Source organism: Lolium rigidum, chromosome 2, assembly GCF_022539505.1.
Source record: "Lolium rigidum isolate FL_2022 chromosome 2, APGP_CSIRO_Lrig_0.1, whole genome shotgun sequence".
Taxonomy (NCBI): domain Eukaryota; kingdom Viridiplantae; phylum Streptophyta; class Magnoliopsida; order Poales; family Poaceae; genus Lolium; species Lolium rigidum.
The window spans coordinates 271,201,094-271,224,956 of NC_061509.1; the positions used below are offsets into that span (position 1 = coordinate 271,201,094).

At 45.2% G+C, this 23,863-nt stretch overlaps 1 protein-coding gene across 1 annotated transcript; it reads left to right on the plus strand.

The window, feature by feature from the left end:
• Positions 1–12,259: 12,259 nt before the first annotated feature.
• Positions 12,260–13,333, plus strand: LOC124690934 (F-box protein PP2-B11-like). Its single transcript, XM_047224251.1, has 4 exons — positions 12,260–12,334; positions 12,584–12,720; positions 12,924–13,115; positions 13,183–13,333. The coding sequence occupies exons 1-4, from the start codon at positions 12,260–12,262 to the stop codon at positions 13,331–13,333; spliced, it is 555 nt and encodes a 184-aa protein (XP_047080207.1).
• The last annotated feature ends 10,530 nt before the right edge of the window (positions 13,334–23,863 follow it).

A 23,863-nucleotide genomic window follows, 5' to 3' on the forward strand; every position in this document is an offset into this window, starting at 1 on the left:
AGGCGATGCTTCAAGGTGGACACGAGGGGCGGCGTCGCGGGGGTGTTTGACGGGCGTTCCAGATCTTCTTTGGCGATTCTCTTAGAGGGTCGTTGGTCTTCTTCGCCAGCTGTCGATCACGCTTCGAGGGTGAGAATCTGTTCGCCTCTCTTGTACCTAGGTTTTTTTGCTGGTCTAGATCACCAAGTCTGTCGCGATACCTAGGCGTCTCTTCCCGACCAGTAAGGGTTACGCGGATAAATATGCATTAGTGGTCTCGCATATTATGAGCCGTAACTCTTACGGCATTTATCGGGACAGCCGGCGGATGCGTAGTTGGGTACGTTCTCCCTGCTCTACCCCGATCCGAGACAGGATTTCGGTAGCGCCTCCCCGTTGTTCTCCGGATGCACACCCCTCTCGGCTTTTTGCCGAGACGTGTATCGGGAGAGCAGCGGGGAGGTGCTTGCCGGAATCTGTCTCGGATCGGGGTAGAGCTGGGAGAACGTACTCAATCTACGGATCCGGCGGCTGCTAGGAGCCCACCTAGTAGAGTTTCGGGTTGATGCACGCGTAAAAAAGATATGATGCATTTATTTCCTATTTGATATATAAATGTTATGTTCAGTCTGTTTTGTTGTTGATTAGAGGATGGGTAATCGTGGCGGGATGTACGATGGCAGAATCGGTCCGGTGGAACTATACTTGATGAATGGGGAGAAAAGACCGAGCGAGTTTGTGGATAGGGCGTTTGCCATCCCTAGCGAGACCTATAAGAGTTTGGTGCCCTTGTAGTAAGTGCGCTAACCAAAAGGCACGGGACAAGGAAACTATGAGTATGCACTCGATCAAGTTTGGGTTCACACCGTCCTACAAGATTTGGACTTACCATGGAGAAAAGGCAAAGAAACGTGCTAGGAAGGAGGTGCGGAAGATTCAACCTAGGGGGAATATGACACTTGCTTTTGATAGGTGCTTAGAAAACTTGGCTAATGGTAATGTGCCGGAAAGCTCTCATGTAGAGGTGGAGACACCTCGGGATGCGGAGACAAGTGAGGACCCGGAGGAAAACACAAAGGAGTATTATGAGGCTCTGTTTGCTTCGCGAAACCCCTACATGAAAATACGAGAGGTTACCCAACTAGATGCCATCGCTCGCCTTATGGCCTTGAAGTGCCATAGGAACTTGTGCGAGAGATGGGTTCGATGAACTTACGGTCATCGTAGGCAGCCTTCTGCCGAAAGGGCACCTCTTGCCGCAAAACTTCTACTATTCGACCAAATTGCTCGGTGACCTTAAGATGTCATCTCGGTAGATACACGCTTGTCCAAAGGGATGCATGCTATTCGAGAGAGAGCACGCCGACACAAATTATTGCATCAAATGCAATTCCTCTAGGTACTTTGAGGTAGACCGCAATGGTGATGGTCGGAAGAGGCGGACCACGATTGCCTAGAATATCCTCCGCTATCTTCCGGTTCTACCGAGGATCCGGCGGCTCTTCATGACCGAGGATGCGCCCGGCCGGATGAGGTGGGCCGTGGAAGGAAACGAGATACACCGACAAGATGATACATCCGTCGGATGAGTGCTGCATGGAAGAACTTTGTCAAGAAATTTCCACTTGAAAGCGGGTGACCCGAGGAGCGTAGCGATTGCGATATCAACCGATTGGTTCAATCCATATGGTATGTCGGCTGCAGTATACGAGTTGTTGGCCAGTGTTTGTTATTCCCATGAACCTCCCCCTGGCGTCTGCATGAGATCAGAGAACATGTTTGTGTCGATGATAATCCCAGGGCCCAAATACCCGGGTAAGAACATGAATGTGTACCTGGAACCACTAGTGGATGACTTGGTTCGTGGCTGGGAAGGTCGCGGGATCCGAACATATGACGCATCAAAGAAGGAGTACTTCGATATGTATGTGTGGTACCACACGTCCCTGCATGACCTGCCAGCACGTGCTTTGTTCTGCGGGTTGCCTAGATCCCGAACCCTCCCCACAGGCCCACACCCACCCACCAACCATTCGCCCCATTAGCTCAAAAATACTCTCACACGCCAAAGCTCTGACTCTCTACAGTACTAGATCTGCTTCGCCGCCGGCATACTCCCCCACGGCGTAGCCTTGATCGTGTTGGTTGTCCACCCACCTGATCCGCTCCCCGCCGCCCTCGTCACCGACGGATCCGCTTCACCGCCGACCTCGCCACCGACGGATGCTGCTTCACCGCCGACCTCGCCACCGACGGATCTGCCGAGCTACCTCGGCGCGGCGGCTGTATCAACTTCACCGAATCCCTTGCCGGCCAACCGGATCCGCTTCACTAACGCCCGCTTCTACTGAAACGAGGGTCGATTCATCGTCTCCCGCGTTCGCCGCATTTGGAATGCAAGTTGCCGCCCCGTCCACCCCGCCGCAGCTTGGTTAGTACGCTGGCCCGTTAGATCGCGGTGTTTCTTTAGCCATGTTTTGTGTAGTTATTTGCGGATCTCATATGCCGTTAACTTTCTTGATGTGTTGCTTCGCATGAAGTTTGTTTAAATATTGTACGGTACAAAAGCATTATCCGGTCGCTACCATCCTGTTCATTCTACGACACCTGTGTGCATCCACATATTTATAGCCTTATACCCATTCATTTCTTTGCCAATTGTTTTTGTCTTGCATGCTATTGTCGCATCTGCTTTTATAGTCATGCTATGGGCATTTCCAATCCGCTTGTTCTTATACCACGTCATTAGCTCACCGCTAGCTGCTAGCTGTTTTCTCGTGTCCGCTATTCTCACACTTTGCTTTTATAATCATGCTATGTGCATTTCCAATCTGCTTTCTATTATACCTCGTCTTTAGCTTATATAGTTATTCTTTGCGTGCATGTCCGGTCTTTGTATTATCGTAGGCTCGACTTGTCAATGTTATTTTTCCTAGGGATTGATCATGCGAACCACTTATTAGAACATCCAACATTAACGGCGGGGACGCTAGGGAAGGTTGGAATCTGAGTTCTTGGTTGGTAATTTTGGCGGTTTACTTCAGTTATTATCTATAACCTATATGCATTGTTCCTTATGCAAGAGATTAACACTTGGAACCACTGCCATAGCAATGCCATTCATGCTTTACTATGTTTACGCCTATTTGATATGCTTGTCTTGGAGAAGCTGCGAAGGTGATTTGAACACGACATTTGGTCATTCTTAATGCCAGTTTACTTTATGTGGAAAACCTTGGAATTACCTTACTCTAAATCTGAATGTCTGAAATTCGTATCTCATGCAAAGCAACATCTAGTTGGTTTTAATCTGATATCTGGTAAATATTGGCTTATTCATTTGGTAGCTCAAGTTTTTGGTTATTTGAAACCAGCTGACTTGGTCTTAAATGTGATATCTAAACACGAGATTAAGGACAATGGAGCGGGAGGATTAGCATTTCACTTGATGGCTGAACCTAAAATGACGAGGCATGTTGACCACGACTAGTGCACGCAAGAGAAGGACTGCAGGCGAGCGGTATGTGCTTAGTACATGCATCTTATCTTATCTTGTGCTTATTTCCGCTACATCGTCGTTATCGATCTCTACATTGCGTAATACATGTTTGAATAGTTAATTGTTGTAACTATGTTTGCAATGTTACCGAGATGCGAGTTTTAATGAAGCAATCATCATTAGAAGATAGTCGCCAAAAAAGGATCCGTGGCGACCACTGTGCAACATTATGATGTAAGTTTGTGCTTAGTACAAGTTCCATACATTGTCTTATTTATGCAACTTGTTATTATCTTATATCTACATTGCATAATAAATGTTTGCATAGTTCATCGTTTAACTCTTTTTGCATTATTATCGGAATGCGGTTGTGATGAAGCAATCTTCATTAGAAGTGAGGCCCACAAAAACTTCGATATTTCTTCGATGCATCTTCTCATAGCCGTCAACCTAGACCATTGCTTTCATCAAACGAGTAAATATCTCAAAGATTGTACTTTATAAAAAACATGGTATTGCTTGCTTTAAGATGCAGTAGGCGATATGTTGACAAAGAGTACACAAGATTCAATCAAGGCGATTGCCAAATGTCAACGTGTTATTGATGATGCTAATAGAAGTCCTCAATGATTCTATGTAATTTTTTATTTGGGCACATGAATTGCCTTGTAATTTTCCTACTTGTTTTATTTGTGTATGTAATTGTGTGTATCATTGATATCAGATTTTAGGCTCATGAAATTTAATGCAAGTTGACTAGTCAAACAAGTAGGGCACTACAACAGATTGGGCCGGCCCACTTACGGTAGTGTGGGACCCACTTTCATTTGGGCCGGCCCACTTCTTTAGTAAGTCGGCCCGGTTACACGATAGTGGGATCCACATGCTTATTGGGCCGGCCCGCTATCTTGTTGGGCCAGCCCATTTGCTATATGGTGGTCCCACATGGTAAATGGGCAGGCCCTTTAACGAGGAAGGTGGGACCCACATGTGTTTTTGGCCGACCCACTATCTTGTTGGGCGGCCCACTTGCTATATGGTGGACCCCACATACTAAATGGGTCGGCCTTTTAAGCTGGAAAGTGGGACCCACCTGTGTTTTGGCCGGCCCACTATCTTGTTGGGCCGGCCCACTTGCTATATGGTGGACCCCACATACTAAATGGGTCGGCCTTTTAACGGGAAGGTGGGACCCACTGTGCTTTTGGCCGGCCCACTATCTTGTTGGGCCGGCCCACTTGCTATATAGTGGACCCCACACACCAAATGGGCCGGCCCTTTAACGGGAAAGTGGGACCCACCTGTGTTTTTGGCCGGCCCACTATCTTGTTGGGCGGCCCACTTGCTATATGGTGGACCCCACATACTAAATGGGCCGACCCTTTAGCTGGAAAGTGGGACCCACTGTGTTTTTGGCCGACCCACTTGCTATACGGTGGACCCCGCACACTAAATGGGCCGGCCCTTTAACGGAAAGTGGGACCCACTTTGTGTTTCGGCCCGACCACTTGCTTCTTGGTCGGCCCGGTGGTTGTAAGGTGGACCCCACATGTTAAATGGGCAGGCCCATTTAAGTTTTGACCGATCAACCTTAGAGGTTAGGCCGGCCCACGTAACTAATGGACCAGCCCGGCTATATAGTTGACCGGTCAAACTATGTCGGCTGGCCGGCCGCTTAAGACGTGGCGAGGCCTCGTGTGGGCCTACCATCTACCACGGGGTTTCAGTCGGTTAACGCCGTTAGCTGCCGGTTAACGGCGTACGCCACGTGTCGGTTGCATGACGTCGGCCGAGTCAACGGGCTCCCGGAAACACTTGCTCAACGGTCCGATTTTCAGTGGCGGAAGGGCGCCCAAGCGCGACGGACCAGAAAAAACGTCGTTGGACTTTGCCTGACGCAGTTTCCACAACAGAACCCATATCGTCGGGTTAGGCCCATAGGCGACGAAAAATACCCCTTAGCGGACGATTTTGAGACGTTGTCTATCAGAACTTTTCTTGTAGTGTAGATCAGTTAATCAACTTGACATAGTATTCCATATTCATCGGATCCCAACAAACACAACATGTAGCATTACAAATAGACGATCTTGATCATGATAGGCAGCTCACAAGATCTAAACATGATAGCACAAGAGGAGAACACAACCATCCAGCTCTTGCTATGGACCCATAGTCCAAGGATGAACTACTCACGCATCAATCGGAGGCCGGCATGATGATGTAGAGTCCTCCGGTGATGATTCCTCTCTCAGGCGGGGTGCGGAGGCGATCTCCTCGAATCCCCGAGATGGGATTGGCGGCGGCAGCGTCTCTGGAACTTTTCTCGTATCGTGGCTCTCGATACTAGGGCTTTCGCGACGGAGAGAATAAATAGGCGAAGGGGCAGAGTCGGAGGGCGCCCGAGGGGCCCACCCCATAGCCCCCCCCCCTCCTGGCCTCGCCGCCCTAGGGTGTGGGGGCACCTTGGCCCCTCTCCGTCTCTCCTTCGGTGTTCTGGAAGGCTCCGTGCAAAATAAGACCGTGGGATTTTGTTTCGTCCAATTCCGATAATATTTCCTATGTAAGATTTCTGTAATCAAAAACAGCAGAAAACAGGAACTGGCGCTTCGGCATCTTATTAATAGGTTAGTGCCGGAAAATGCATCAAAATGATATAAAGTGTGTATAAAACATATGAGTATTGTCATATAACTAGCATGGAACATAAGAAATTATAGATACGTTTGAGACGTATCAAGGTGAACGTACTCCTTAAAGAAAATCTTCAAACGGTTGAGCGTGTGCGTCGAATTTGGCAAAATTCGGTCAAAGCTTCATACACGAAATCGATGATTTACGACTGCCGAAACTCGAAACAGATTATCGGAATTGATTCATATCACCCACATACATCTTTTTTATATACAGCTTATTTTAATTCATAGATTTGAAGAGATAGTGTGTGAAGTAGTTTAAGGAAGAGTAAAATTATGCACCATATTGTCGAAAAAATGGTCTGCTTTATCTTGGTCTTCCCAACTATTTCTCTATAGCTCCGCCACCGCATGATGTGAGTATTTATATGTTTTATGATATATTTTTTAGATCAACAGGCCACCGCCCCATTCCATTTCCATAGAAAATTAAATGATTGTACAAGACAACAGTTTAACTTATAGCCTACTCCCAGCTAAAACCAGGACAAATCCCCAGTGACAGAATCAAAGCAAAATGGACACTCATATTACAGTTTTTGGCACACAACACGTTTTTTCAGCGAGTGCTTGCCAGTGCCCGCGGCCTCAGCGCATCTGGTGTCCTTGGGCCAGCCACTAGTAGCATCTTGCGCTTCTTCAGTTGCTTGTAAGAGCTGGGGCAGCCAACATCTTCGCTTGCAATTGTTTCACGCATCCTTCTAGGAACTCCAAGTTTTTTGTTGGACATAGCATCTGCCATCTCTTCAGTAGTTTCACCACACGCATCCAGAGCACCTGCATCCGAGACAAAGAGCAACGCCCAAACATAACGTCATTTCGTCGTTTCCAAGTTGACCACATAAGAGCAGCAACAATCATGTTAGTAACAACATTCTTTTGATTGCTAATCCAAAATCTGGCAATACTTTCAAAATTGACCCCAAGGTTCTTTCCAAGCAAAGTTGAAACATCTATCCACATGATTTTCATGATATCACAAGAAAAAAAACAGATGGTTCACAGTTTCCTTTTCAGAGCATAAAAAGCAAGCTTTATCAAGAATATTCTGCCTTTTCTCAAGGTTATCACGGGTAAGCAATTTATTGTGTGATAACAACCAGAGAAAAACTTGGACCCTAGGGGGTACATTAAGCTTCCACAACGCAGGGATAGACATCGGGGTCACCCCACGGTAATTGAGAACCGCATACAGTGATTGAGCGCTATAAACGTCAGAGCTATCAAGCTTCCACACTAAACTATCGTCCACATCTGAAAGTCGAATAGACGAAGCAATTTGTTCGAGTTGATACCACTGGTCCATCATTTTTTGGTTGAAAACTCTCCTAAAGGTTAGTTTCAACACATTTCCATCCCACACTTCTTTAATTGTTACATCTTGTTGATTACACACGTAGTACAGGTCCCAAAACATGATAGCTAAGCTCGAATTACCCAGCCATTGGTCTTCCCAAAACCGGATTTTGTTTCCTCTACCGATCGACCACTGATAGCCTAGTTTTGCGGCTCTAGCTGCCCAAAGAACCCCCTTCCAAAAAGGAGAAACATCTGTTTCTCTACAGTTGAAAACATTAGGGCTCTCAGTGTCATACTTGAAGTCAATTATTTGCTTTCAAAGCTTGTTGTCATCTAAACTATACCTCCTGATCCACGAGGCCAGAAGACAGAGATTAAGCTCTCTAATATTAGGGATACCCATACCGCCATATTCTTTTTTCATAGTGACCAACTCCCAGTTAGCAAGGGAATACTTATAATGCCCCTCATAGTTATCCCACAAGCAGCGTGCCATCTGAGAATTGATTGCTTTAATCGCCCAAGAAAGAAACTTAATAGCTGAGAGTAAATAGACAGGAATACTTGCCAGATAAGATTGTATCAAGGTTATTCTAGCAGCGTAGGACAAAAGCCTACCCCTCCACCCAGCAGCCCTCTTAAGAATAGAGTCAATCACAGGCTGGAGGTCTTCTTTTCTAAGCTTACTGTAGAAGGGGAACACCTAGGTATTTCAGCGGAAATTTGCTCACTTTACACCCGACCACTTGGGAAAGGACTTTAGTTTGTTCTTCTGGAATATTAATAGGCACCAGATCACATTTGTCAAAGTTACTCATACCCGACATTTGTTCAAAAATCTACAACACCCATTTCAGGTTTAAAGCCTTTTCCAGATCATTTTCCAAGAATAACAAGGTATCTTCTGCATACTGCAGGCTAATGATCCCTCTCGCTCTGAACCTAGTGAGCAACCCAGAAATAAGACCTCCATTAGCAGCTTTAATCAACATTTTCGAAAACGCGTCCGCAATCATGTTAAAGAGGATGGGAGCAAAAGGGTCTCCCTGCCTCAAACCTTTACCTGTTTCAAAGAAATTACTAATTTGATCATTGATTCGAATCCCCACAGATCCTTTGTGGAGCAGACACTGAATTTTATCCAACCATTTTTGGCTAAATCCTCGTTGCTTGAGCATTTCTTCGAGAAATTCTACACTAACTTTGTCATAGGCTTTCTCGTAATCTAACTTCAACATCAGGCCATCTTCTTTATTTTTATGCACGTCATGAATAATTTCATGCGCCGTAACAACACTCTCCAGAATATACCTGCTCCTAATGAAGGCAGATTGGTTTGTGGAAATTAACCTATCAACAAGCTTACTCATCCTACTCGTGCAAGCTTTTGAGAAAATTTTGAAACAACAATTTGTGAGTGCAATAGGCCTGAACTTTTTTTAAACTTTTAGCATTCACTTCTTTTGGAATGAGAGTGATCAAGCTAAAGTTCAGTCTAAATATGTCTGCAGTGTTGTCTTCGAAATCTCTAAAGAGATTGATCAAATCTACCTTTATGACTTCCCAAAACTTTTGATAGAATAAGAAAGTAAAACCATCCGGTCCCGGTGCTCCCTCACTATAAGAGTCAAAGACCGCAGATTTTATCTCTTCTTCCGTGAATGGAGCATCCAACATATCATTGTCCTCACTAGAAACCCTATCTTCTGGACCCCAAAACGAATTGTCTAAAGAAATATATGTTCTCTCTTCCCTTTTAAAGAGATTTTTGTAGTAATTCACAGCAATTGGAAGCATGTCTTGAGTTTCAGTAACTTCATCGCCTAAAGGCCCCTCCAACACTTCAATTCTCTTCTTCCTTCTTCTTTGGTTCGCCATAGCATGGAAATAAGCTGTGTTTCTATCTCCCTCTAAAATTTCTTTTTCTCTCGATCTTTGTCTAGCTTTTATCTCTTCCATGGCACAAATTGAATTAATATGTGCTGCAATTTGTTTCATTCTAGAGAACTCCTCCGGTAACAAAGGTTGAGACTGACATAATGTCAAGACAATCATATTCTGCCACTAGTTCTCTTTTTAATTTCTTTTGAGCCGCCTCTATATTAGCATTCCACCCCCTTAAATGTTTCCTTAAACGTTTTTGTTTCTCTTGCCAAATGGCAATAGCATTATTCCCTTTGCAAGGGGCCTGCCAAGATTTTTTAACAATGTTCGCGCATTCCTCTTTCTGCAACCACCACTTCTCAAACCGGAAAGGTCTTTGCCCCAGATAAGTACCAAGCCCAAAGTCGACAACCAATGGTGTGTGATCACTCTCTATCCTAGCTAAAGCCTGGACATGAGCGGTGGGAAAATGGGAGTCCCAACAGGTAGAGACAAAAACTTTATCTATAGCAGCCATAACTAGCTTTTGTTGGTTATTAGCCCAAGTGTACATCCTATTGGACGGTTTAAGCTCCATGAGACCAAATTGGTTAACCCAATTATTAACTTATCAACCCAATTTTGATTAATATTATTGTTATTTTTTCAGAAGCACCTCTATGAGATTAAAATCGCCCCCAACCATGATAGGGATATTATTTATAGAACAGATTAAATCTAGTTCATCCAGAAATTCTTGCTTATACTCATCATAAGCGGACCCGTACAAAGATACTACATTCCAAGTCAATTTGTCCCTTTTATTTCTAACAACCATTGATACAGAAAAGGCCCTAATGGACTAAGGCACCACCTCAAAAACCTCTTCAATGATACCCACCAAAACACCACCAGCCGTCCTTACAGCAGGCAGAAAATTCCAATTGAAACAACCATGCTTAGTCAAGGCCTCCAAAAAAGGTAGAGTAAAATCTTCTTTTTTGGTTCCAGACAAGCAAACAAAGTCAGGTTTATGCTTATCAAGGAAATCAATAATCTGTGAGGTCCTAATGGGGTTGTTTAAACCCCTAATATTCCATATACCCCCAATCATCAATTTTATTATTCTTGGGTTTATTTTTCCCTCTACCACTTCTTCTTGTGTGGCAAGGGGACTCTAATGAGCCGAAATTATCATTTCCAGCAACCAACCCAGATTCTAAAGCATCGTCATCATGACTAATGTCATGATTATTCTGCATCAAATCCTCTAAAGTTAGGTCAGTATCAGCAGGCAAGAAAATATCAGGTTGGTTATCAAATAGCTTATCCATTCTATCAGATTCTATTTGTTTCATTTTAGCAATGTTCCTGTGAATATTAGGAGAAGATGTTCCTAGATAAACATTAATAGAGATAGCTTTTTGAACTAGAGACTGATTGCAAATAATAGCAAAATTGTGCTTAGTAGTACCTTTCGGTTTTTCCAAGTTCACCGCCCGCGCCATCATATTTTTGCCATCATGAACAATCCTATTGCTCCATTGTTTCCCTTTTTCTTCATTAGTGCAGCTTCAGCTGGTGTCGGTTCACTCTCATTGCTTGAAGCACCTTCTGTAGCAAGTACCAAGCCAACATTTTTACAGCCATTTGCATCATTTGCCAGATCAGCCACGGTTGAATCACCACTTTTAGCACACATTGTCGACCTTTTCCACTCTTCCGCAACATTGTTGTCCATCCTTTTATTGTTATCAGTGGATTTTGTCTCAGCCAAGACCACATCTTGAAAACTTCCAATCATATCATCTACTTCTATAGTTTGGATCTGCTCCTCCTCATCTGATTCTATTAGGTCCATGTCCAACAGGACTTGAAATCTGTTGACTGACGGCATCCCCTCCTCAGTTTGAGTGCAGATTCTGGTACAAGTTTTAGCTCATCCCCTTCTGTCCACATGAGGTGTTCTCCCCTCAGCCATATTCAGATCATGTTGCCCTCTAGGAGTTTGGTTTTTGTCCTGAGTAGTGTCAGTGCGATCATTTTGGTTGTTGAAGTCATCCAATAGATCATCATCCTCTTCCCCATCATAGTCCTCATCGTCGTCATTGGGCGGGAGAGGCAGCGGTGGCTGCGAGCTCTCCGCCCCTTATCCTTCTCCACTTCAAAATCTAGAATATAGAATTTATTTCTCATAACCACCACCCTTTGCTCTGGAATCTTGGAGATATCTTTAACAGCTAGCTACACTCTGACCGTCTCGTAGAAGGATTTGAAAATTCCTCCCCCACATCTAGGATCAAACGAAAACACTTCGCAATCTGAGCAATGACTTTCCATGAGCACCATCGTGGCGGGATTCCTCTGATTTTAACCCAAACTTCTTGTAATGACCCCACATCTGGCAGGTCTCCTTCCCACCCCATGATTCTAACTGTAATCTTTTCAAGGTCATTGCCCTCTTTCAAGTTGATCGACGGAATATCAATGCGATCTATCACTTTTTTATGAGGAGGAAATCGAACCAAGAACATGTTCTCCTCTAGTTGCCTCACTTGCCACGGCCAGTTGGCATCCCAGGTCTCACTCATCTTTTTTTCCAAATCCTTGAGGCTGATATGGCCGTGGGTGACCGAGATAATGCCCACATTCTTCAAATTTAACCACTGGACAGAATCTTTGGCATCAACATTAACATGGAAAAAGCCCAAAGCACTGGTAGCACTTCCAACAAATTGGGCCATAGGAATTGGCTCAGACCACACTGGACAATTGTTCATGTGATGTCGAGGGGTGTTGCATATGAAACAGAATACAGTTTCCAATATAGTGTCCGGGCTCCCCACAATTGTAACAGACGTTGGACAAGTTCCTCGGCGTTGTGCGTTAGTTCCTCAGCGTGCAGGTCTACGATGTCGCGAGGATGGCGGCCGACTGCCCGGCCTTGCCGGCGGGGTTAGAGCGCATCGCAGCGCACTTTGGCATCCATCCGCGTTGGGCAAGCCCGAGGCTGCTGCCGTCGGCCTGCGCCCTCTGCTGGCATTTATGAGATTGGAGCAGGTAGAGTTCGGAGGCAATGTTTAGAGATACAAAGATCTTCTTCAAGGCAGCTGATCCAGAAAAAATCACATCTTCAGTCTTCATTTGAATACGATCTAATGATAAAAAAATACTTCTGGCCACTTCTGTTTGCTAGATCAGAAACTCAGAATCGGCTAACTGATCGATCCACATCTTCTTGGTGCAGAGCATGCATCTAGACAGGGCTATGGGCGCCAAGTGCTACACGCTCTCAGCAAGGGCCCTGCATATCTCCTGGGGCGACACGCCCAACTACTGGCCATGGATCAACCTCGGTTCTGATGAGACCAAAAGAAACAACAGGTGACAGTCTTCTGACCTGGCGTCTTGGGTGACTTAAACTAGTTATCACTTTGATTTCATGGTGTTCCACCATATTTTTTTCACCAAAATGTTCTCCTAGATGTATATATGTTAATATTGTATATCCTCTACTGCCATGGCAGCTGAAGCAGCTAAACTCCGGGATGTTTGGTGGCTGGAAATCCGCGTGGCAAGATCCGCAGCACGCTCCTGTCTCGAAACTTAGCATACGCTGCTTACATGGTGTTCAAGCTAGCAGACGACGGCTTCAACCAGCTAGACTTCCCGTTTCAGGAGGCATCGATATCCATAAGCGTCAGAGCGAGCAATTCAACACGGCGAGTTCGCCTGGAGGGCTACATGGAGGAGGATGGGGATGACGGGGTGCCTCATAAGTACCTGTTGATATCAAATCGGCATAACAGATCGCTTCCTCCACATCGCCGTGCGGTGTCTCTAAAGGGATGACGGCTGGATGGAGGTGGAGCTAGGCGAGTTTTACAATGAGGAAGGTGACGGTGGCAAGGTGTCCGCCAGCCTAATGGAGACAAAAGGAGAAATTTGGAAGAATGGTCTTGTTTTGTGGGGCATCGAAATTAGAGCTAAGTCATGATGTCGATGGGCTTGTAAAACTAAGAATCATGGAATTATAGAAAACATCATCATCAGGGTCATAGACAAACCAAGAAGCTAGGAAGGCCGAGCAATGGTAGCACTCGCATCGTTGAGGTGTTGTGGTGTACGGTTAAGGGAGCAAGATGACAATTATTTATGTGTGTCTGTGTGTAGCATCATGTTTAGGGCTACTTTTTTGTGCATTAGCGAGAAGTGTATTACATCAACAAAATTGCAGTTGTGGCTGTTACGGAGAGAAGTTGAATTACCCTCCAATTATGCCTAAACAACAAAACAAGAAAGGGATTTCTATTTTCGTGCCCCTGCTTCGTTAGTTGTACTCAGTTTTCCCCAGGTCCTTAGTTTTTCCTCAGTTTTACCCAAACGTTTGTCTGAACCGCAGAAGGAGCTCGGACGGAAGGAATCCGTTAAGTTGGCCGTTCCGTGCCGACGAGTGGGGTCGTGTCGTTTGTGGGGTCGCGTCGTGTGGGACCGCGTCGTGTGGGGCTGGTAGGAAGGGACCGCGTGGGACGGGACGAGGCCGTGTTTGTGGGGCCGTAGCGTGTAGGGCCGTAGCGTGTGGAGCCGTGTGGGTCCGGGACGGGGGCACGAGTGGTTTCTGTCTCTTTCGCCCGGATTAGCAGTTTTCAATGTACCTTTTTCCTCTCTATCGCTCGATCTCATATTTGATAGCCCAAATTGGTAGCAAATCTAGAGAAGCTTCTCCTTACGTTTTTTAACGCCATTCATTTCTTTATGCCTTCGTTTTTACCCAATCAGGTAGGAAATCTAGGGCACAAATCCGGAGAGAAAATATAGGATAAGTCGCATACGGCAACCAACATAGCATAGATATATTCGAGGACAGATCCAAATGTAGTACCGATAGATCCAACATAAGCTACATTTTACATGAATTTAATCTGCTCTACGGATAGAGCGATCACATACGAGAGAGTGCAGGTAGGCACGTTCAACGCCTCCGGGTGGCGCGTGTGACTCGCTTGGAGGTTGCGCAGGTGAATCCCAAGTGCTTTGTGTTTGGCCATGTACGCATGCACGTTCACGGTACTTCCAACTCTAGCGCCATGGCTGCCAATGGATTCAGCATGGTTCAGCAGGGTGTTGAAGTTGGTGTCGAAGAGCCTCTGTTGCGAAGGGGCACTTGTAAATGCCTTGAGCAAAGGGGCGACCGTATTGGCCGGCTCCGCAGCCTCCCGAGGACGTGACGAGTCTTGGTGTGGAAGGACTCGTCGTCGTCGTCGACGTCGCTGCTCTCGACCTGTCACGTAGCACCAAAGATCGTGCAAAAACACGGAGTCAATTGCAACGATGATTGAACAGAGTGAACAAAAAATCATGCATGATAATATGGGCTCGAAAAAAGAGGTAGCCTCAGTTACATTGGACACACTTATATCCAGGATTTGAGTAAGTAAACCAAAGATCATGCACAACAAATTTGTACACACCAATTGTTTACTGACCAAACCCTGAATCAATTTAGGGATGCCCAAATATTCATCATCATCGGCACAAATCTGAAACAAAAGCAAATCACAAACACTAATAACGCAAGATCTAACACAAAAGGATCGAACTAGGAACAGACGAACAGTAATAACGCAAGATCTAACACAAAAGGATTGAACTAGGAACAGACGAACAGTAATAACGCAAGATCTAACACAAAAGGATTGAACTAGGAACAGACGAGCAGTAATAACGCAAGATCTAACAAAAAGGATTGAACTAGGAAGAGACGAACGAGTAATAACGCAAGATCTAACACAAAAGGATTGAACTAGGAACAGACGAACCGTAATAACGCTAGATCTAACACAAAATGATTGAAATGAGATAAGAACAAGGGAACAAAGGGTTACCTCCGAATCGTAGTCGACGATGGTGGTGTCGTAGGGGTTCTTCGGCGCGTCGTATCGCACCGGTTCGTACGGGTCCCAATGGACGGGGGCTCGGACGGGGCGGCGGCCGATGCGCCGGCTGCTACGTTGGAAGCGACGACGGGGGCCTCGGACGGGGGCGGCGGCCGATGCGCCGGCCGCTACGTTGGAAGCAGCGACGAGGGCTCGGACGGGGCGGCGGCCGATGCGCCGGCCGCTACGTTGGAAGCAGCGACGGGGGCCCGGACGGGGCGGCGGCCGATGCGCCGGCTGCTACGTTGGAAGCGACGACGGGGGCTCGGACGGGGCGGCGGCCGATGCGCCGACAATGGGCATCTCATTCTTCTCCATCGCCGGCGGTTTTCTTCGGGGTTTTTCTTCGGTTGTGGAGAAGATGATGGGACGGGAGAGGCGGTTGCGGTGAGCCGGTGAGAACGTGCGTCGAGGGAGAGAAAGAGGGGCTCTATAAAGACGAAGGTGGCGTGTACCGCAACACGCGTCCGCTATGCACGGCTGCGGCGTGCACCGCGACACGAGTCTAACCTGGGACGTTTGGTGTACTCAGTTATAACCTTAGACCTTATACAGAAATTTTATCTGTACTCAGTTTTCCCCTCGAGTACTTATACTGGCAAGTGCAATATACTCAGTTTTACCCTCAAGTAGCTGGTCAACAGAGAGTCAACAAATGAGATTAACATAGCTAATTGAGTCATTTCATGCGCAAAAAAATCCAAAAAAATAAAAACATAGTGGCAACTACTCATGGAGTCTTCCTACGCAACTCTTGCCAGCTAGAAAACCTTAACAAACATATATAAATCAAGTTTTACCACAAATTGCCACTTCTCGGAATCACTAGTGTAGCTATGAAGATGCATGGTTTTCCACCCAAACCCCTTTGCAAAACATCTTTCCCAAAACATAGTTTGTCTAAATGATGCCATAATTGTCACACTCATGTATATTTGAATTGCAAATAATTTGATGTAGCCCAATATGAATTATATTGTACAAAACACACATTTTTCATTTTGTAATTCTTTTGTTTGAATCCCTTAGTCTATTTACTATTTATGTGCCCTTGGATTCTTAGTACTACTCGGTTTGCCCTCAAGTACTCGTCACAAATGCTCCGAGAAGCCCAAACTTATCCCGATTGGTTGAGCCGTTGTCACACGGATCGACTCCACGAACCGTTGATCCACCGATCTAACGGGCAGTATACCCCTATCCGTCTCTTCGTGGCAACCTCTCTCTCTCTCTCTCTCTCTCCTCTTCGTGGCCACCCATCTCTCTCTCTCTCTCTGTCGGTGGAGAATAAACATGAGGAACATAGTTTGGGATAGGGTCCCTTTGGGATATAGTATTGGTATTTTGAAACGGCCTAAAAGTGGTATAATTTTGTTATAAACATGAGGCATACATTTTTGCTGATTTCGGCGATTGCATTATTTGTCACCCCTCTAACAATTATCAACTATCTTTAGCTGTCCTTTTCTTTTAGGGAATATAGTTTGGGATATGGTATTGGTATTTTGGAAAGGCCTAAAAGTGGTATAATTTTGGTATAAACATGAGGCATACATATTTGCGGATTTCGGGGATTGCATTATTTGTCACCCCTCTAACAATTATCAACTATCTTTAGCTTTCCTTTTCTTTTAGGGAATATAGTTTGGGATATGGTATTGGTATTTTGAAACGGCCTAAAAGTGGTATAATTTTGTTATAAACATGAGGCATACATATTTGCGGATTTCGGGATTGCATTATTTGTCACCCCTCTAACAATTATCAACTATCTTTAGCTTTCCTTTTCTTTTAGGGAATATAGTTTGGGATATAGTATTGGTATTTTGAAACGGCCTAAAAGTGGTATAATTTTGTTATAAACATGAGGCATACATTTTTGCGGATTTCGGCGATTGCATTATTTGTCACCCCTCTAACAATTATCAACTATCTTTAGCTGTCCTTTTCTTTTAGGGAATATAGTTTGGGATATGGTATTGGTATTTTGGAAAGGCCTAAAAGTGGTATAATTTTGGTATAAACATGAGGCATACATTTTTGCGGATTTCGGCGATTGCATTATTTGTCACCCCTCTAACAATTATCAACTATCTTTAGCTGTCCTTTTCTTTTAGGGAATATAGTTTGGGATATGGTATTGGTATTTTGGAAAGGCCTAAAAGTGGTATAATTTTGGTATAAACATGAGGCATACATATTTGCGGATTTCGGGGATTGCATTATTTGTCACCCCTCTAACAATTATCAACTATCTTTAGCTTTCCTTTTCTTTTAGGGAATATAGTTGGTAATTTCGGTGAATGCACACACTAACTTTGAAAACAACTACAAGTACATGTAACTGAATAATGGATTTGTAACAAGGTATCCCTTGTAACAACTTCTAGCGCTGGGTGAGCAATGATAAGAATCCGATCGTAATTATACAACAAAAAAAACAACCGACCATCATATTAGCTTGCTTCTTCAACTCGATCAGCTGCCTTAATCGCTTGTTCATTTTCTTCAGTTCTCCCTTCACTTCCACCAGTTCTGCATTGGGAGCATTAGGCATAATCGGAAGGTCCCTAATCGGAACGGCTCCTCTCTCCGCCGCATTCTCTACAACAAGTCCCCCCCTCCCAAATTGCGCCCCCCAATAGCGCCAATTGATTCCTGCAACTGAAGCCTCTGAACGTACACATCGATCCACTCGAAATGCCCGCATTTCTTCAAGATCTGAAAACAACAACGTGAACCCTAAATCCCAAATTCGAGGGAATAACAAGAAAATCGAGAGAAAACAGAGAAATTGGAGCGAGATCTAACCTTATCCCCCTCTCTATATGGCAAGCTCTCGCATGCAACGAACTCACGTCCACGGTTGCCGTTCTCGTCCGTCTTACGGATCGACCGCTTCGAGGCTCTCGGCGTGGGCGGTCGGGGCATCTTGTCAAAGGCACGGGTCCATACTGCGGCCATGAAGAACGGGAGGTCGAAGAGAAACTAGACATCACCCGCGTGCGGAGAAGGGCTGCGGCCGGCGGAGAAGAAGAACAATGGGGCGCGGAGAAAGAAAGGGAAGCAATGGCACGGGCACGGGCACGGGGCTAGCTCGGGCTCCCATTTTGCAACGGTCACCTGGGTAAGCTGTGGGTCCGGCGCGCTAACGTGGACAAGTTGTGGGTCCCACGATGATCCGGATAAGTGGAGACGTGTCCACTGCGGGGCACCAACAGCGGCCCCACTTGCCGACACCAACCAACGTCAACTAAACGGAATTCCTTCCGTCCGAGCTCTTTCTGCGGGTTATAGACAAGGGGGGGAAAACTGAGGAAAAACTAAGGATCTGGGGAAAACTGAGTACAACTAAGGAGCCGAGGGCACGAAAATAGAAATCCCAACAAGAAATTACTCTCTCTAGTGGCCTTGAGATTCCTTCATGGGAGAACGCACAAATGGCTTTCTACATGACAAATGCTTGTCAAAATAGCATCACATATAAGGTGTAGCAGTTGAGAGCTTCCAATCGGAGCAGAGAATAAACTCCTAACGAAACATGCATAACAAGAACACTACACACATTACCAACACAATCTAAATAGCCAAAGATTTGCCATAGCATCTTGAATCCACACCGTTCCATTCACAAAACATCGAACGAATCGATTAAAATATTCATGAAAAGCATAAACAAGATTTGAAATGTGGAATAAGATTTGAATGGAATTGGAGTTTTAAGCCTATATTTGACCAGTGTATCTGTTTGCTAAATGATTCCTCAAATATTTATGGCTATCAATATTTCTACCTACTCTAAACAAAATGGATGAATTTTTCCCATTCAAATTGGGGGTGTAAATTTAGTTACAGTAACTATTCACATCAGTACAGTGGAAAGCTAAAAGATAATTGTCTTCGCGCATTTATACTAAACATTATTATTACCCGTAGCATCACCCCGCACAATACTAAACACTTCTTTTTTGTTGACACCATGTATATACTGTAACTTGAGGCTCGTTGTTGTACAATTCAATCATGTAGCGCTAGAAATACATTGCTTGCTTTGTACTGAAGAATCAAATTAGTTTGCCATATTTTAGATTGAAATTTTTGTTACTTTGAAATCTAGGAAAGCAAAAAATAATGAGGAAAACACATATATCCTAGGTTTATTTGTGTCATTTGGATTTACTGGATGTTGTGTATTCTTGAACATCTTAATATAGGATATGTGAGTGTGGCAATTTTCAGAGTGCCACTGCGTAGCATAGTACTTAGAACCAACGAAACATTCTAGAGGAATATGAGGTGTCAACAAATAGTCTGACTGAACCGTTCCCTCGCGCGTTCATTAATAGCTCATCTCGTGATACTGCATTCGTGAAAACGAGGACAAAAACCAGTACCGCTACCGCTAGTCACGGTCGGGCCGTGCTGTTCCGTTCCATGACCAACTCAAACAGAACGGAAACGGTCCCTCAAAAAAAAACAGAACGGAAACGGCGCGTGGGGCCCCAGGCTACCTCACTTCTTTCGATGCGAAGGAGAAAGAACCAGAGAGGAGCCACATCCAAATCGCGGCAATGAAGCAAACCACAATTGATTGGAAACGGTATGTCCCCTCCCCCGCTGAGCTCCATGCTCCCTGTGCTCACTCATGTGGCCTCCGCCCTGCTGCAGGTTCGGCTGGATACTACCGTGGTGGGAAGTGGCGACATGATTCTCACAGGGCACTTGGTCTTTTTATTTTTCTGAACCGAAGAGCACTCGTACGTCAAGCGCATTGTTTTTATTAAAATACGAAATTAACGTAATGGCATAACCTTCACGTTGTAATACATGGAAAATGTGTTTTGTTTGATCAATCTTGATATACTATATTGGTGAAGATCATGTGAGTTTGGCAGATGAGCATACCTCGAGTGGTCAACACTCAACACACCTACCTAGTTCCGTAAAAAAATATTGTAACCACCTAGCATATCTGGGCATCCTCCGAGGCAGGCTAGGACAAAGAAAGACAGATGCTTAAGAACTAGGCCTGGGTCTAGCTCAGCCAAAAAGCCCAAAGGCCCACCGGGTTGGCCATCTTTCCTATTTCACCCATTTGCACTACCCAGGCCCGGCCTGGGAAGGGCCTTCGGACCAACATTTTCAAATCTAGGCCTAGAAATTTCGGGTCGGGCTGTCCATGTCTAGGTATACCACCTAGTATGCATGCAAGGAGAAGGGATCCTCTAATGCACCCTATCTTTACTATTAAATGGGAGTTGGTCGTTTGACACTCAACGCACTTTGGTGGTCGTCATTGAAAAGATCCTGGCCATCCAATCTATTCTCCCTACTCCGCTTCGTCCGATCAAGTTAGAGCTTAGGGAATCTTCCTATCAGCGCTGATGGTAACATCAATTATGCTCACGGCTATGGTATATGGTATGACATGATATATCCCATTTCTTAATTGGTGCTACTCTCCCTCACGGAAATAACTAGGCAAGTTGCCATGTTGACGCTAAACAAAAATTAATTAGGAAATCTTTTCTTGCCGGTCGCATATGTCATTCCGGAAATACAAATCTCCTTCTCGATCCAATCACCCCGTCTCCTACCACCCACCTCGCCGGCCATCCCAGCCCCTCCCACCGCCTGCCGGTCCTCCAACGCTCGGGATGCGAGGAAGCATATGCGCATGCCGGCCGGCCACCATGTTCGTGCTCGATCACGGGGCACGGGAAGGGGCGGAGGAACTCGCCACGGCGTAGGAATTGCGGCGGTGAGGTACAGAGGAGGAGCTGGTGGTCTTCACCCTCCCCAGAAACCCTTGAACTAGCGCCGTCACCCCTAGAGCATTGGCACCAGTACCAGCCACCTATGCATCCCGAGAACCCGTACCAATCCCTCGCCTATGCCGCTCCCCCTGCTATGAAATCCTGCTCTGAGCCGGTTCCCGGCCTCCGCTCCTCCTCTGCAACTCAACCATCGGGACATGATGGTAGCTGTAATGTCCCAGGTTTAGAGACGATCGAGGGGTAGATTATAGAAAGGGATGTGCATTGCATAGTAAATTCTAGGGAAATTTCGCGCTTTTTAACAAAAACTGCATTGAAGGGGGACAAGTTTCTCTCTCGACACCTTACAGGGTTAGGGTTTCGAGAGTGCGACAAACTTGCTTCTCACTTCAATAGTTTAAGGTTTTGAGAAGAGAGGGGAGAGTTCACATGATTGAATTCTAAAAGTTATGACATGATTGAATTCAAACCAAGGTTGAATTTGAATTTCAAATTCAAACATTAAATAATTACTTCAATACTTCAATTGAGGAAATTCATTAAGTAAATGATCAATAATAAATAAGATGAACAATTATATTAAAGTAAAGCTCATTAGAGAAAACTTTGAGCTTTATTGAATAACACACAAGATACATTGTCTTTACATTATTCATAAAGGAAATAAATGAATTACAATACATTACATAAATGGGCGAGAATAAAAGAAAGAAAAATCAAGAAAAATTACAATTTAATGATCCTAGACTAAATACTACAAGATCATCTTCATTTGATCTTGAATGTGATGAACTCCAAGTCCATTTTGATCCATTCTTGATCCCTGCACAAAATCACGGAAAAGAAGAACAAATTATGCCAAGTGGCAAAGCCACTTGGCAGATTAGAAAGAAGTTAAAATGGTGGATAATATCACAGCTCTGCCGAGCTGATCCACACCAAGCCGGGTTCACGGGATCTGGTGTACACACACACACAAGCAGCACACACGAGCGGGTGTGCATGCTCACCACCAAGCCACTTGCTTGTGCATGTGGCACAACACACACACGGCATCGGTGAGTCACCCAAAGTAACCGGACCAAGGCTGTCGACCGGGAGAGCATATGAGCACCATATATAACCTTTACGGTGCTCAAACCCTAGCCATTTGTTCATCCATCGACGAGCGGCGGTGGTAAGTTCATCAAGAACAGCCAAGAACACCAAGAACGGATGAACGGCTAGAGCTGTTCCATCTATTCACAATCACCAGAAATTAAACCAAGACTTCAAGCTTGCTAGGAGGAGCGAGGACAAGCAAAAGACCACCAGAAGCAAAACCTCTACACCAACACTCATTTTCTAGGAGGCTGGAGTGAGGTATACCACACAAAAGCACTGAGCAAGATCATATCTTGCTCATAAATAAGCATATCATGCATCACGAAGCACGAGGAGGGTAGAATACCCAGTGTGTGTCATCATCCGGCTAGCAAGCCATGTGGTGCAAGCATAGATGGGTAAGATCACTAGGTAAACATCCTATGGGAACAACGAGTTATGCAAATCCATGCATAACTAGAGAAATCCAGCCAAGAATGAAACCATAGCTAACCTAATCCACACACTTAGCACCTACGGCTAGCTAAGGCCATCGGACATTAGACAAATCATTGTCTATTTGATTTCAACATCAAAAGCTACTGGAAATCCAATAAATGAATCACCGAGACAACATTTGGTAAGCAACGAGCAAGCCAACGAGATAGGGGAGCTATCCCGGGGCAGCACATGAATATCGCCGGGATCACCTCAACCACTTAACCAATTCCGGCAAAGAAACCATGCACGAGATATCATCACCCGGTAGGGTTCAAAAGGAGGGTTAGGGTACACAACCAGGTGTTGGCATCCATCTAACCCTACCAAATCCATTGAGATGATCATCATTGAATCTCAGTTCACATCATTTATCCATCTAATCAAGCAAGGATAAACGAGATAAATGAAACGAGACAAGCAATTGATGCACCGAGTCTTGCCAATAATCAAATGGATCATAACGAGGCATCAATTGATGCTTAAGCAAGCATCGGCACACACCGAGGCCAGGCACTGTGTGATACACAAGAGGGCAACGAGTGAGGCACTGAGACACCAAAGGGCAAGCTGTTTCAAGCAAGCGGTGATCATATGAACACCGGAGGCTTGATAGAGCATGCTACCGCATACTAGAATTCATTCTAGGCAATTCACATATAAACCAGATAATTACATAACTGAACAATTGCCTCACAGATAAGAGCATCAGGCTTTATAATTGTATCCAGAAGCACATCAAAGGCTTGATGAACCAAAGGATCACAATATACAAGATAAGCACATGACAATTTATCACTAAATCACACTGCTAAGCCAACAGTACAGCTCAATGGAGCATAATAATGAATATGAACTAAAGAAACTAGCTCAAAGGCACTGGCACTTGTTAAATCTACAATAATTACCACCACAACCAAGCCAGGGACAAGATTAAGCACAGCAATAAGCCAAGCACAGCAGTAAGCTAAGCACAGCTAGGATCCATGGAAACAGCAAGCACAGCAGTAGAGCACATAGGTATAGAAGCAGCAGCACAATCAGGGGATGCCGGAGCATCCGAGAGGGAGGTGAAGAGGTAGAACGGATAGCAGAGGAGAAGGAGGAGCACATACCGGGGAGGAGGTGGTCGACATGACCACGGCGGCCACGGCGGCGCACACCAGTGCACACGGCGGCACCAGGCCTGGCCAAGCCAAGCCACGGCGACCACCACGGCACCCCAGCGCAGCA